Source organism: Monodon monoceros, unplaced genomic scaffold, assembly GCF_005190385.1.
Source record: "Monodon monoceros isolate NGI ecotype Baffin Bay Population unplaced genomic scaffold, NGI_Narwhal_1 Super_Scaffold_16, whole genome shotgun sequence".
Taxonomy (NCBI): domain Eukaryota; kingdom Metazoa; phylum Chordata; class Mammalia; order Artiodactyla; family Monodontidae; genus Monodon; species Monodon monoceros.
Genome location: NW_021703772.1, coordinates 46,418,164 through 46,433,715, shown reverse-complemented (window position 1 = coordinate 46,433,715; position 15,552 = coordinate 46,418,164). Strand labels below are relative to the sequence as shown.

The window sequence follows — 15,552 nt, the reverse complement described above, 5'->3', positions numbered from 1 at the left end:
ATTTCATTAAAAATTTAACCTATAAATTATTATGATAAAAAAACTTAAAGCACACTTTAGAAAAATATTTTTATGATGGCATTGGCAGTATAAACAGACAATAAATTTTCCAAGAATACATTAAAAGTAACTATACTACATTTTGCAATTTATGTGATAAACAGAATACCCTAGTATATAAATGTAAGATTTAGAGTCTCTTTCTCTGAAGCTTCATGACAAAACTCCGACTTTCCTTGCTCTAGAGAAATGCACTCTAAAATGGCAGGATATTCGCCAATTTTTTATATTGCTAATTATACCCCAGTGTTTCCTCACCCAGTGACTTTAGAGTGGAACATATACAAGGTTAAGCATCCGGATGCACATGTGCAAACAACGCAGGGAATTTTAGAATTTTGGAAATTACCCTAAAAACACACATAAAACACATATGAGAGTATCGTTTATTGAACAATTAAGTGAAAATTCCTTCCCTTCCCCGATTTCAGTAACCAGAACTTAATCTTTTATAATCTTAAGCTTAATCTTTTATATAAATCTATTTTATATATCATATATACACACCCTTCCCAAATCTACATCCAAAACTGTAGTATAGATACTACAAATATAAAAGCAGGCAATTAAAAAGTCTCAAATATATGCTTGCTATTTGTGCAGATATTTTAATTTAAATATAGCTTACATATGCATATAACTTGCATAAAATATATAAAATTGTATTGTAAATGTCAGTTTATATTTTTAAAATATAGCTTTTGTATTGTGATAGTCTCTGTGCTTATTTTTATGTATCTTTTTATATTTATCCTAAAACCTGTGCTTCCAAAGGGATTGTAAGGGAACAATTTACAAATGTTTGCTGAGACAGGATTTGATAGAGCACTTGAAACATTTTATGTTGATAAAGTTCAATATTATATAGGCATAATTCATTTTCCCTAGTTTTATTAACTCTTTAAAGTCAGCCTGATACCAAACCTATAATTTAAATTAAGTTTTCCATTTTCATGTGCTGCCTTTCTCTAACTGCACAGTTAGTTGCTTTGCTTGATTTTTTAAAAATTTGATTGAGGAAATGTTATGTCCCACCAGCAGTAAGACTCTAACCATAAATGAGGTGAAGACATTTAACATATGTAGGTAACTGAAACAAAGAAATTATTCTTCCTTTTGTTATTCAATATTTATAACTTGGGGAATATTGAGATATATTTACCTTTCTAAATTGGAATATAGCTACATATACATACTCTTTATATGTCAGACATAAAATATACATATATTAGTACTTAATTACACACATATACATGTATCTACCCCTGCCCCCCACCTCTCGTATTTCTTCCCCACTAACCCCTTGAACCTAAACTTCATTTTACTTACAGGATTTGTGGCCACTAAGGGCTGGTTGTTGGCCACTGCAGTGAGATGAATGATTATTACAATAGAGTTACAAACGAAAGAGAAGAACAAATTTTTGTGCAAGGTAATTCTTTGGCAACTTAGGCTCCTGAAAGGCAAGAGAAACCAAAGTGTGCTGACATCATAAAATGTTTCCACATTTTGTATTAATAATCATTCAAATAAGATACATTCACAATTCGTAGCAGCTGCTCCAAATTTGGAAGAATTATTTTTTCTCCCCAAGATTCACTCATGATAAAATTTTAATTGGGGAAAATCTATAATTCCTTAAAGCATAGAGACACATGGGTTGCTTCCGTACAGGTAAACATATATAAGGAAAGGAAATTTGTCTGTACAAGGCCTCTGCATAAATTTCTTCCCTTAATCTCTCATCATGATTAATATTCTAATTCATTCTGAAGATGTAGAAACTGAAATTCAGTGAAAATAGATAATTGATCAAAAAATCATGCAGCTAATTAATTTGAAAACTTTGGATTTGTCATCAGATTCTCACATAGATAATGGTCTTTTCATTATACCACATAGGCTGTTCTATTTATATAGACTGTTTATGGTTATTTATGGTTGTTCTATTTATATAGCTCCTATGTGGTAGTGGTAATTATGTAGGCCAATCATGAGAAAAATAACATTGTATTTAGAAGAAATAAGTTGATAAAAATATAGATTTAGCAACCAGTGAGGTTTGCTCAGCTTCACTGAATTTTTTTCCAATTGGCCCAGCCATGCATAAGATATAAAAATATTTCCTCCTTTTACTGAAGGTCCTCATGTGTAAAACAAAATTTTAAAACCGCTTAAGTGGAGTTCATATAGAAAGAGATTTCAGGAGCAGATGTCATTTGTGACAAGTAATGCTGGTCTTCAGATTGAATCCACATCTGCTCTACAAGATTGTATATGACTGCCTTACCCATGATCAAAGACCAACTCAAGTACTACCTCTTCTAGGAAGCATTATTCAATGGCTTATTATGGGTAAAGTTTTAAAGTAATATAAAGGAATCCATTTGAAACTGAATACTTAATATCAAAACATATATGTAGGCAGACATGAGGAATCATTTCATTACAAAGAGTTAAAAGCTCATTTTGGGTTTTACACAGTTATACAATTAATATGGTCAACCTAGATAATCTGCCTTATATAACTCAAACCAATAACTTCTACTTTGGAAACTTTGAGATTTTAACCTAGTTTTATCACTATATCACCTTATTCTAAATAGACTATGTGCCCAGGATATTATAGTTAGGCTGGGATGCCAAGGTTTTCTACATTTAAAATGCAAAGTTTGGGCTATATTGTCTCTGAAATTTCTTGCAGCTAAAGGTCTGTGATCCTGTATATAGCTGTAGTATTTTAAAGGATCTGAAAGTGAATCCAATCCAAATCAAAATTTATGGAATTTCAATACATGCCTTTCACAGAAGTAGATGCTATCAGGGAAACTTCTTTGAAAGCTTCATGAACAAGACAGCCCTCAGATCAATCATTGTGTGTGAGACAGTCATATACCAACAATTGTGAAGTCCAGACGGAGTCCATCAAAATAGAAACAGCTGAGAGTTGCTAGTATTTTCATATTAGAGAGTCTTTAACGTGACTTAACTTTGCAGTGCATGACAGTAGTGAGAAGCAGGCAGGGATCAAGGAACAGGGTAAAAATTATACTCTATAGAGAAGAAGAATCTTTGAAAGTTTTTGAATTAAGGAGTATCATGAGTTCTGCTCTTCAACTGAAGTCAACATTGAGGCAAAGATGGCTCTATTTTTGATAAAATGCCAGAGCAGTGACACGAGTGCTTGTGTTTACTGAGAGTGAAGAGAATGAATATGAGGAGAGGTCTAATAAAAAATACTCCTTTCAAATCATTTATACCTATTATGTGTAGTTTATTTCTTGTAATTTATCACTCTTCTGTGTTGAAAATTATGAACACATAAAATTTGTCAACATGGTCTTATTTTAAAATGCCTGTCTTGGGCTTACCCTGTGTCTATGGAGTGCCAACTATTGTTAGGGAAAAACTGCTTATCCATGCAATTATAAAACACCCATGCCCTTTTTTAGTAACAGAATTTAGATAACTCAGCTACCATCATGGGAAAAAAAAATAAAATGTTTTCCTTAACTGGGTTGTTTTGCCCTTTTCTGCTGAACACACTTATATCCAGGTCCATTGGTTAAGACATATATACATAAACAAAATTTCATATTTTTCAAATTATGACCAAAAGACTAGGAGGGTTTGCCTACAGAGCAAGTCAGAAATATTTGTAAAGAGTAAATTGGAATGCAGGAAAACAAACATTGAAGAAGGCTTTCAAAAATAGCAATTCATTATAGAAGTAAGAGCTGAAAGATATGATCTGAGGAACATAAAACAAATAGCATTTATATAATAACTGTTGATATTTATAATATTCACATGTGAAAAGATTGAAAATATGTAAAATAAAATGCAAACTAGTTAGTTGAAAAACCAGTTTAATTTTCCTTGTGTTCATTTAAACTTCCTTCTCTTCTGATAGTCTGTATTTCTGTTCCTCTGAGAATTCCCTCTTTTCTAATGACTGTGCTCCCACCTCAATCTGGCTTGAAAGTTAAAGACTTAAAAATGAGCTGCTGGATGTAGAGAATGGACTTGAGGACACGGGGAGGGGGAAGGGTAAGCTGGGACGAAGTGAGAGAGTAGCATTGACATATATACACTACCAAATGTAAAATAGATAGCATATATGTACACGTATAGCTGATTCACTTTGTTATATAGCAGAAACTAACACACCATTGTAAAGCAATTATACTCCAATAAAGATGTTAAAAAAAGAAAATGAGCTGCTGGTATCTATTCTCTTCTAAAGATGTAATTCTTGTGACTACAGTCACCAAAAAAATGGTTTCTTATTCTCTTACTATGTGATAAAAGAATATACCATATTTCCCTCTTTTAGACCCAAACAATGCCATATTATGGGCAAAATTTTGAAGTGATAGAGTGAAATTCTATGGTAAATGAATTTTTGAATACCAAAACCAAACAAATACTTAAGAGGACACATGAAATCATTTCAATAGACACATGAGGCTCATTTTGAGTGTTATACAAAATTATCCAAGTAGTATGGTCAACATAGATAATCTACCATATATGACTCAAACCATATACTTCTGCACTAGGAACCCTGATATCCTGTTTAGCTGTCTATATCGTTGTAACATACTGAACCATTGCCAAATCATTTCAGTTTGTGTTGTGTAAAATAAGTCCTACTCTCTACAATACTAGACTATAGTTTTGGTTTCTTCGATTTTTTTCCTTCAGGTTCTGTGTAACTTAAATGTAGACAAATGCCATCTGACATGTTTTTTCTCAATGTCTAGTGGTAAAAATGGTTCAGATTTTTCTAGTGATGAGTATTGTTTTCTTTTAAACATATTCATTAATACATATAAGTACAGTAAGCCAAATAAAATCAACTTGAAAATAAAAACCAAAATATGTACTTGGTAAACACACTGGTTTGCTTAAATGAAATACTAAAATATTTTGCTATTTTTTCTAATGTTAATCTGCAACCAATTTAACCTATCCTAAATTCTTTAATGTGATTATTTATTCAAAATATTTAAAAAATTGTTTTATAGGCTTATAGAATGTTTTACAAAAATCTCTGTCTGCTTTCTTTAAATGTTATCCTAGCATAACCATAGAATAGAAAATGTGGTTTGTGGGTCTGGATTGTTTCTGTTTCATATTCTCTACATATAATTATTTTAGAACACTATTTCAATATGCAATTTTGACAAGCAGAGTAATAGAGGCAGTTGGCGTAAGTGTGGCAGCAAAATCATTACATTCCATGTGTAATGTAACCATGCCTTTCAATTCTCTTTTTGTGCCACCTACTGAAAGTGTGATTTTGGACAAGTTATTTAAAAACTCTAATCCTCAGTTTCAGTTTCCTTTTCTGTAATATAGGAATAACAATAGTACTTCATAGGATTGGCTGGAAGGTTAAATGAGTTAAATCATGTCTAGTGCTAAGCGTAATATCTAACCTATAGTGAACATTCCAAGTTAACTATTATTTTTAACATAGTTTTCATGCGGCTAATTTTAATCAAATTCTCTAACGGTTTTCTCTCACAAATAATAAAATAGCATCAAGGTTCGTGTCAGTAATATAAAACTGCCTATGTTTTAAGTAATGCAATGATACATTGTCATCTTTTTGTTACAAAACACAAGAATTCAGCATCAGAAAGATAATTTCCATGTGATGAAGGGCAATAGATCAAGCAACCTAAATTATCTTCCCAAGGAGTTGTCTGCAAATTTCCACTTTCCTTTTCATGCTGATGCCAGGTATTATGCTGCTTCATATTCAAAATTCTGCCACAGTATAGACAAAATACTTGTCTTTGATTCCCATTTGGTTTTGACATGAGGTCGAAATTTCCAAATTACTTTCCTCAGTACTAATCCTGAGCAAAACTAGTCATGGAAGGAGGAAATACAAGCAATAAAAGAATAGCCCACTCTACAGTGTACTACTTCCTTATGCTAGTTTATCTAATTTAATTTCCAAATGCTCAGCTTTTTCCACAAGAAAACACAAATCATGTATCCGAAAGGAAAGCCTGTGCCAATAGGAACACTGCCAAAAACAACAGGCAGAAAGCAATAAATGTATTAAAAGAATAAGCAGTATGGCTATCTTTTGTCTACTGGCAATGGAACTTTGAGTTGATGGAATCACCTGGTTATGTGACACAAAGTAGACATAACCTCTAGCATTAGCTCTCTTTTGGAGGCTGCTGGTGATCCATTCAGCCAGATTAGAAAGAGTCCAAGAGTGTTTCAACCAAGGTGCTCAGTCAAGTCCTGCTAGAGAGGAAATGGTTGCCCTTCCTCTATCATGCTCTCTCCTCCACTGCCTATGTCTTTCAAAGTTGCTCATTTAATATTACATATAAATACAGGCTGCATAAGGAAGAGACCTGCTCATTTTATGTGGCCAAATGGTTTGCTCTCGTGTGAATTGCCCCAGTGCAAGTGTGCTTCTTGGTCTCCTAATGGGCAGAAAACTAGAGAAGAAATAGTCTGGCTTTCTGAATGCCTGTGATTCTTATGCTCTAAAAAAAAAAAAAAAAAAAAAAAAAATCCCAAAAAGCAAAACCGAAAAACAACCCTTTTAGAGATAAAATTCACAATAATAGCATACACCATGATATTGAGGCTTTACAATATCCCAGGTGCAGAGATAAGTGCTCCACATTCATTATCTCATTTAACAACCCCTTGAAATATCATTATCCTTTAATAAAATTGAGGTAAGCTGCTCCAGGTCACAATCCTATTAAGTGATCTTTTGAATTTGAATGTTTAAGTTTTTAATAAAGTATCAATAATAAGGCTTTTGTCTCCTTTAATATTCATTTAGTCACTTATAACTATTTTTGATGCATAATAATATATTGTTCACTGTTTCTAGATACTGGGGAAACAGTTATGAACAACACAGAACAAGATCCTGATCTCATGTTACTCATGGGACAGTGGAGGGTAAATAGACACATATATTACATAAAGTAATTCTACATAGTGTTATATGCTTTTTAGAAGTTAAAATAGAATTAGGAGATAGGCAAAGACTGTGGCAAGAGTGAGGGGAATACTCCAGATAGAACTGAAACAGGAGAAGATAGGGAAGGAAAGCATTTCAAGCAGAGACAGCATCCTGTGTCGAACATTTTTTTTTAAAGTTAAAACTTAAGGTTTTTGAGGGGCAAGAAGGACAGACAATGTGAATAAAGCATAAGGCAAAACTCTACACTGTTTTTTTTTCCATACTAAATGAGGAAAATTAAATTCAAAGAACATAACTTACTAAATGACTTTTTGATTCTGCAGCTCTTACTGTTATGTTACATCTTAATGTTCCATCAGCAAATGTTAGCAATGTAATATCCAGTCATTCTTGGGTTTCGTTTTTTCCTAACTACTAAAAAGATGCTACAGTTGGGAGGGTTTGCTTTGCTTTGCTTTCTCCTCATATATAGTCATATCAGTGGGTATGGTCTAGGAAAATATACTATGTCTGCAAGAGTAGGAAACCAGATTGCAAAACATATTATGATTTGGGGAAGAAAGATGTTATATTATTTGTGTTATCTATTTCAAATTACAAAATTTTAATCCATTCTAATAACTGTATAGTTTTTACACCAAGCAGCAGATCATTAGCATTCTTAAAATAATTTGTCATTTTGTTCCCATGAAAATTCACTTATGCTTAAATAGTACTTACATTTAAATATACGTTATAAATACACTTATAAAGAAGTTGCATATTTATTAGAAAAATCAACATAAATATGTAATCTTTAACATTTAGTTATAGTTTAAATAATAAATTTACTCTTTAAAATAAGTCCAAATTCTTTAATTCAGTTATATTTCCATACTTGGGACTCTTCTCCATAAACCAGTACTAGCAATTACATTATAGAGGAACTGGATTTTGTTAGAGTAAACCCATTACTTCTTGCACCAGTTTGTCCTGATTTAAATCTGATACTCTAATGTGGAAATGCAATGCTTTTATTATATAATTACAGTGGACATATTTAAAAAGCTTTCCAGCCAAGACTCACATTCCTGAATAGGTATGCTTTCAGCTCTCATCACGTTCATTTGAGAGGGAAGGATGTTTCAGCACATTGATTAAATTCATTAATTTGGAAGTAGACTCAGTGAGTATGCTCTAATAAAACATTACATGAAAAACTATAACTAACATTATCCAGTGTTAAGCTGAACGAAGTCTAGAATACATACAATAGAATAGAATGTATCTCAGAACTGTAGTGCACAACAGACTTACAATGAATACACTCTTACAAGAGTGGAGAAAGCAAGGGTGGTCCTGGGTAGGCACTCAGAGGTACGTTATTCAAGGATCGCTACATGATTATTGCTGAACTCAGCCACTGTCAGACTTCTGACAGTGCAGATTTGCCAGGTTTTAAACAACTTATTTAAGTGATAGCTCTGATTTGCAAATACAGGGACATCAGAACATGATTTGTAGATAAGACTCTCTATTCTCTGTTTCAATGTAGGATTTCTTTAAATAGTTAGCTTTATTTGAAACCAATTTAAAGATTGAATCATGAACAGTTTTCAGGAGAATAGTTATAGCTTAAAGAAGAAAGCCACACTTGTTCTAATTCAAGAGATATATGAAGAAACTGGAAATGAGAGAAAGGTTCACAATATTGATTGAATATTTTCAAATATGATTTTAAAAAAAGAAAGGTGAGAATTTGTGTCACTTGTCCTGAAAAGCAGAAATATAAGCATTAAAGGATCATTTTATTAAGTTGAGAAATAGATTTTTTGCTGAATTTTATTCAGGACTACCGAGAAATATCATCTTCTATATAGTTGTAAATATGCAACTTGGCTTTAAAATTATTTAGAATCACTGTCTGAAATGTCAGCAAAATTAAGATGGTTTAAAAAAAAAGAACTACCTTCTTCCCCATGCAAGTTACGTGTGCTCTTTTATGTGCAAGAATATGGAGCCTTTTGTCTGGGTTGAACGTAAGAGCAAGATTTGCTATGCTCTCAGATTTTAAACAGTAATTAAAATATAATTTATAATTAATTCTGGTAAAGCTTATTTTTTTTTTTATCTAAAGGGTTCTGCTTTGTTTTTCCAAGGATCATTATGAGTAAGAGTCATTGCCTCTTAGGGCTTGGCAAATCCCAAATTTCTGTCTCTCTCTCTTCCCCTCCCTTTCTGTTCCCTTTCTTTTTATCTCCCACTCTCTTTCCTTAATTGGCTCTAATATAAAACTGAAGTATATCTGATAAGTAGTGTTTCGTGTTCTCTGCTTCTAATTTAAAGCATGGATGAGTAGTAGACTTTTCTTTTCTCTCTCTAAATAAAAAATAACAAACAGTACCCTAAATCAACTTTTTGTATGGTCTTGGTTTTTATTAGGATGGATCAGTGACCCTCACTCAATTAACAAATGAAAAAAAATAGTTGCCTCTACCCTAGACTAAGCAAGAATGACTGCAGTATGAGGAACTGGGTTCAGAAGCAGAAAGGAGATATTGATAGATTTTTGTACACACAATGATTTTATGTGAAACATCAGCTCTCCTAGGAATTGTTTCCAGGTTAGTTGGAAGAAAGCTAAGATTTCTATTGCTCCTGACTATACGAACGTGCTTCATTAACCATTCAGTTAAGCATTTTCTGAGATGGCCTTGGTCTTCTTCGGATCTAGCTGCAGGGTATCCTATGTTATTTTACACAGTTGCTTCTACTGGTTAGAATTGTAAAGAGTCTTACTCTAATGTCTTTCTTTGTTGATGGAGACAGCCAAGGCCAGACAAACTCAAGGGACTTGTCCAAGGTCACAGATAAGTCATGGGAAAGTCTGTCCTAGAAATAAGTTTCCAAGTCAGTTCATGTCTTCATTCCTTAAAAATGTATTAAGTGCCTACTATGCACAAGGTTATGTGCTAAGCCCTGGAATGTGTAAAGAAACAAAGCAGTGATGCTTCCTGCTCTCATGGAGCTAAATTTGTGCTGTTCTTTCCATTATTTCCTGTTTTAGCGGATAGTTGTTTTGGGTTGATAGTGGCTTTTCCTATTTTAGTAGATAGTTCTGGGAGTATATATTAAAAGTGCCTTAAAATCAAAGACTACAAATTCAAGTACTGAGTAAGCTATGTGGTATCTTGTGGGCATTAAAAAAGTTTTATTATCTTTGACTAATTTACTTAACCTCAATTTTTTCCTGATATAATTATACTACTACTTTGGTTTATAAAATTTTTCATTCATTGTATACTTATTTTTCTTGTAATGTGAACGTTATAACAATTTCTTTAAAAATGTGGTACACATAAAACTAGAAACTGTGTTCTTTAATTATGTTTTAAAAGAGCCCACTGTTAATTATGTTTTAAAAGAGCCCACTGTTAAAATATGCCAGTCAGGGCTAAATATTTATATAAAATCTTTTAATGGACTAGTAAGAAAGAGCAAGAGTGACAACTATGCCAATAATAGTGTTTTCCAAACGAGACTCTCCACTTAACAATGCATATATATCATCTCAGCTATGATATAGATACTAATAGAATCTGCATTTTAAAGATGTGAAATTGAGGATTAGAGAATGAAAGAAGCTGCTCGATACTATGCAGCAAGTAGCTGACGAAGGTGGAATCTAAGAGATGTGCCTGTTTAGAGAACATACTCTTAACTACTCACCTGTAGTGAAGGCTGTCTAACACATAAAAAAGTATTTAGAATAGTATACCTGGGCCTAACTTGACCCAGGTTTCTCGTAAAGCCTGAGAATGTATAATAAAAAAGAAAAATTAATTTGAAGCTTTGCTTCTTTCTGGTCAAATTCTCCATTTTTAAAAGATAACTAAAGTCAAATAAAATTACTAAGCCAAACAGAAAGTACATAGATGGAGAGGAACCCTAGATAACTTAGTTAACTACTTAGAATATAAGTAAAATTAGGTGTTGAACTAGATAATCTCTTCAGTTTTCATGGCTTACAATTTCTATCTGTTGAAATTCTACCCTCTTTATTCAACACTCATTTCAGTGAGGTTATCACCTCAAGAATCTTCCAATTCTATGAGTCAAAATGAGTCTTTCTTTCCTCTGTCTTCCCATAGCTCTTTGTAGCTCCACAGCAAATTTGGGGACTTTTGTTGTTGTTATTGTTTACTTTGTATTACTTTTTTTTTTTTTTTTTTTTTGCGGTACGCGGGCCTCTCACTGTTGTGGCCTCTCCCGTTGTGGAGCACAGGCTCCGGATGCGCAGGCTCAGCAGCCATGGCTCACAGGCCCAGCCGCTCCGCGGCATGTGGGATCTTCCCGGACCGGGGCACGAACCCGTGTCCCCTGCATTGGCAGGCGGACTCTCAACCACTGCGCCACCAGGGAAGCCCTGTATTACTATTTATATAGGGATAATGTTAGATGACTAAGTAAGTGTAGTCTATGTGCCTACATGATTGATATTGTCTAAAGACAAAATTAGTACCTTTTACTGTATATTGAAAGTTTGCTACATGCCAGGTACTGTGTGTGTCTTCTCTGCCCAGTATTTTAAACGTTAGGACTCATTATAAAGAAACAGGCTAACTGAAAAACAGAAATCAGGATAAGTCCATACTATTAGTAAGTGGTGATGGCAAGATTTGCATATATCCCATGTTTTTAATTACTGCATTACACTATCCATTAAAATTAACTTGTGCCTGAAATCAAGTGTATATCTATCATGCTAACTCACCATTAAAGCTTTTCTATAGTTCACTATAGAAAATGAATAGTTAATTGTAGTTTCAGAATAAACTCTAAAAATAAATAATGCAACTAGTTAAAAACCTTAATTTTTCTTTTATGTAGAGGCCAAGAACCAATTTCCATATATTGGCAAGATATTTATTTGGTTTAATGAGGTTTTGCCTATGTAGCATGTCAGAAATCTTTTTTCTAAAGCATTGAAATTTTTAGTAATATATATATATACATTTTATATATATATTGCATATAGTATTCTTGATTTAAAAAAAAGAAAACCTGTTTTTCTGAAAAAAATAAGGTCTATCAATATGTTGAACACGAAGACGATGTTTGGGGCAACATGAAATTTTTAGCGTCTCTTTTTAAAATGAGAAATGGGTCTACAGATTATATCTTTAAAGCTAAAGTACTTAGCATGTATATACACAATTTCAGTTTTTTAAAAAGTGTTTTTCTACAGAGAAAATAAATTAATTCTGAAGTTTAAAATTTTAACCTTTCAGTTTAAAATTACTTGTACTGGTTGAATAGCATTTGCTCTTTAAAATATAATATATGTAAATGCAGATATAAAAATATTGAACCAGATTTTCTTTCAATTCCTAATCAATAAAAAATGTAGTTTACCTGTGTAGATTGCTTTCAGCCTGCAAAATACTTTCACAAATGCTAACTTTGCTGATATTGAAATTATATATTTTGTTTAAAAAAAATTAACTCTCATTCTAATCTTCTTTCCTAAATTATAGACTTGGGCTTGAAAGTAGCATTACAGATTATTAGGTGCAGCTATGAACCCAGTATAGAAATCACCTATTTCAAAATTCCTGCTAGGTTGACACCTAATATCTGAAAATCTTGGGTGACAGAAAGGTCAGTTGGTCAACAGATGGTTCAGTCTATTTTGTTTGCCTGTTAGCGTTTTTTATTGTTTTTAACTGAGCCAACTATTTTTTCTCTCTGTGTTATTATACAAACTCTATTCCCATTTTAGTCTTTCAGATTATTGAAGTCATCTGCTGTTCCCTGTTTATTTTGTTGTTTGGCTTAACGTTTTTGGTACCTTCACTCCCTGATCAGCAGATATTATTTTCTTTAATTTCTTCATTGTCCTGATAAGTCAGTTCTATGACATCCTCTTTTCTTCTTACAAAGTCAGTCCATAGTAGACAGAGTAAATGACTGGTCTAATTAGAGCTTTGAAACTGGATACTTTGCATTTATGTATAGTCTGGCTTGCAATATTGTTTTCCCTTGGCAGTCCCACTACTGCCTCATTAGTACACAGCAAGCATTTGCTCAGTTAAATCATGGCTTTTTCATAAAGAAACTGTTAATTTTACATTTGGTTTTATGGAGTTAGTTTAGAACTTTATTTATATCCTTAAATTTCAAACTTGATTGGAGCCATAGGACTTGGAATTCTAGGACACCCTTTGTCGTCTTTTTAAATACTGATTTTGGCATGCAATATAATTGCTATATTTAACTTTGTGTTCTTCAGAAATTTAATGTGTCTAAATATTTTGGCTTATTACATGCAAAATAAAAAGAGATCATTTAATCTGAAGGGTCTCAGCTGTATTAGTATTAAATCTGAAGAGATGGTGGGCTCCTAAATGGTAATTAAAAATTTATTCCACATTCAGCACAAACTAGTTGCAGTTTCAGAAATACTACAATAAAAAGATCACAGAGATTTCACTGAGGAAATGATGCTAAGGTTTAGATCTGAAAGATGACTACATTTAACTAGACTAGAGGAGCAGGGAAGAGACTATACAGAATATTCAATTATAGGATACATTAATGACTTTGATTTTATATAAATTATAATAGGAAGTCTAAAATTTTTAAAGTAAGGGATGACAAAATCAGATCTATATTTAATATAAATCTTTGAAAATATTCTGGCTGCGATGTTTAGCATTGAATGAAGATGGTGAAAGTGGACTTACTGAGGCTAGATAAGACTAGGTTGGTGGTGGTGGCAGGAGAGATGAAACAAAATGGATAGATTGGAGGGCTGTTAGGAGGTTTTATCCACAGAGTATGAGGAGAGAATGATAGGAAAACTGAGATGGTATCAAAGATTGCTCCTAAGTCTATGGCTTATGCAACTAGATTGCTGGTGGTGTTATTTGTAAAGATGGGTCGCTCTGGAAGAAAAACTGCTTTGGGTTAGGAGAAGGTAGATAGTATGAATTTGTTTTGAACACGTTGATTTTGAAATACTTCTGAGATGATATATCTCCAGAGCCATAAAAAGATAAATACCCTTTCACCAAGAAATCACAAGTCTGGGAATGTAGCCTAAAAATATAGTGTAAAATATGGGGAGAGTTATGGCTGAAAATGTCTTTTGCAGTGTATTTTATTAATAGGAAAAGCTGGAAGCAATGTTAATTTTCAAAAATAGAAGAATGATTTAGTAAGCTTTTGTCAACTAACTAAATGCAATATTAGTTAGCCAATTAAATGGTTGTTTTAAAAACTTCTTAGTGACAGGGAAAGAATTATATAATGCTAAGTTGTAAAAATAGTTAAAATAATTTGTACATTACAAATAAAACTGAGTAAATACAAATGAGTATGAAATAAAACTGGAAAAATAAATGAAATTGCCCAATAGTGTATTAGAATTATAGGTGTATATATTTCTTTACTTAAAAATTTATTTTAAAAAATTATATTGTTCTCAATTTTTAAAAATATTGCAAATTTAAGTGCAGTTCTCAAGACTAGTTTGTTTTTAATTAATGGTTGCATTCTTTTTCCTGAGGTTAGAAATATTAAAACATAACCTTTTCTCCAAGAAGCTTTTTAAGATAGTCTTAAATAACTCTTATGATTTCTATTGTATGCTTTTAGGGTAGAGGCCGATCTACTTTATACTTAGTCATGGTCATAAAAGTCTCCATGTTAGAAAAAGAATCTTAGCTGATATTAGTTACATTTAAATTAATCTTCTCTGTGTTTGTATGTGTGGTAAAATGTAATTTTAATGAACTCAGAATCTGAGTTCTAGAGTACTGCATAGATTTTAGGGAATTACTTGTATCATTTAGTTCTAAGATCCAAGAGAGTCATTTTTTCAAATTTAGATACATTCATTTTTAAATTGTAAAGATTTTGTTTTCAGCAATAAAGAAGAAAAAAGAACTATATCTTTCTTAAATTTATACTAAGTGAGATTTTGAAATTTTAATTTTATTTTGTGTTTTTAAATGTACTAAATAAAATACTAACTGAGTTTTAGTGCCATATTTTACCAATAAGCTTGTTATCATCAGTAACATTATTTCACTTTGTCAATTAGCATAAATAATTTATCACTGTAGACCCGAGGACTTTATTTAAAAATTGTCACTTTGGGAAATGGTTTATTTTCCAGTTTTCAATCTATTAGACAGTCATAATGAAGTTTTTCGTACTCCAAAATATTCATTTCAAAAATCTTACATAACCTAAGAGTATATTCAAGAGTAAAGACACGAAGTTTTATTAAACTGTATATAAGCAACTGATATTATGTAACTAATTATAAAGGCAGTGACTGAGAATTGACAGTTTGTTTTGAGCAAGAACATTTTGGCAATTTGTTACAAAATATAGTATAGTAAATTTTATTCTTTAAGAAGTATTTTCCATATTTTAGGATAAAAAGTCTCTTCAACTTATTTTGATGCATGTTTTAACACAATTTAGTAAAAAAAAAAAAAGTCACATTTTAAAATGCACTCAAATGT

At 32.1% G+C, this 15,552-nt stretch overlaps 1 protein-coding gene across 5 annotated transcripts in view; it reads right to left on the bottom strand.

Moving 5' to 3' along the window:
- Nucleotides 1-15,552, bottom strand: part of CALCRL (calcitonin receptor like receptor) — a 104,714-nt gene that overhangs the window by 19,186 nt on the left and 69,976 nt on the right. For all 5 annotated transcript variants that reach the window (XM_029225607.1, XM_029225610.1, XM_029225606.1 and 2 more), the window contains one exon: nucleotides 1,390-1,516. In XM_029225607.1, the coding sequence (XP_029081440.1) occupies nucleotides 1,390-1,516 (127 nt within the window). The remainder of the gene's footprint in view (nucleotides 1-1,389; nucleotides 1,517-15,552) is intronic.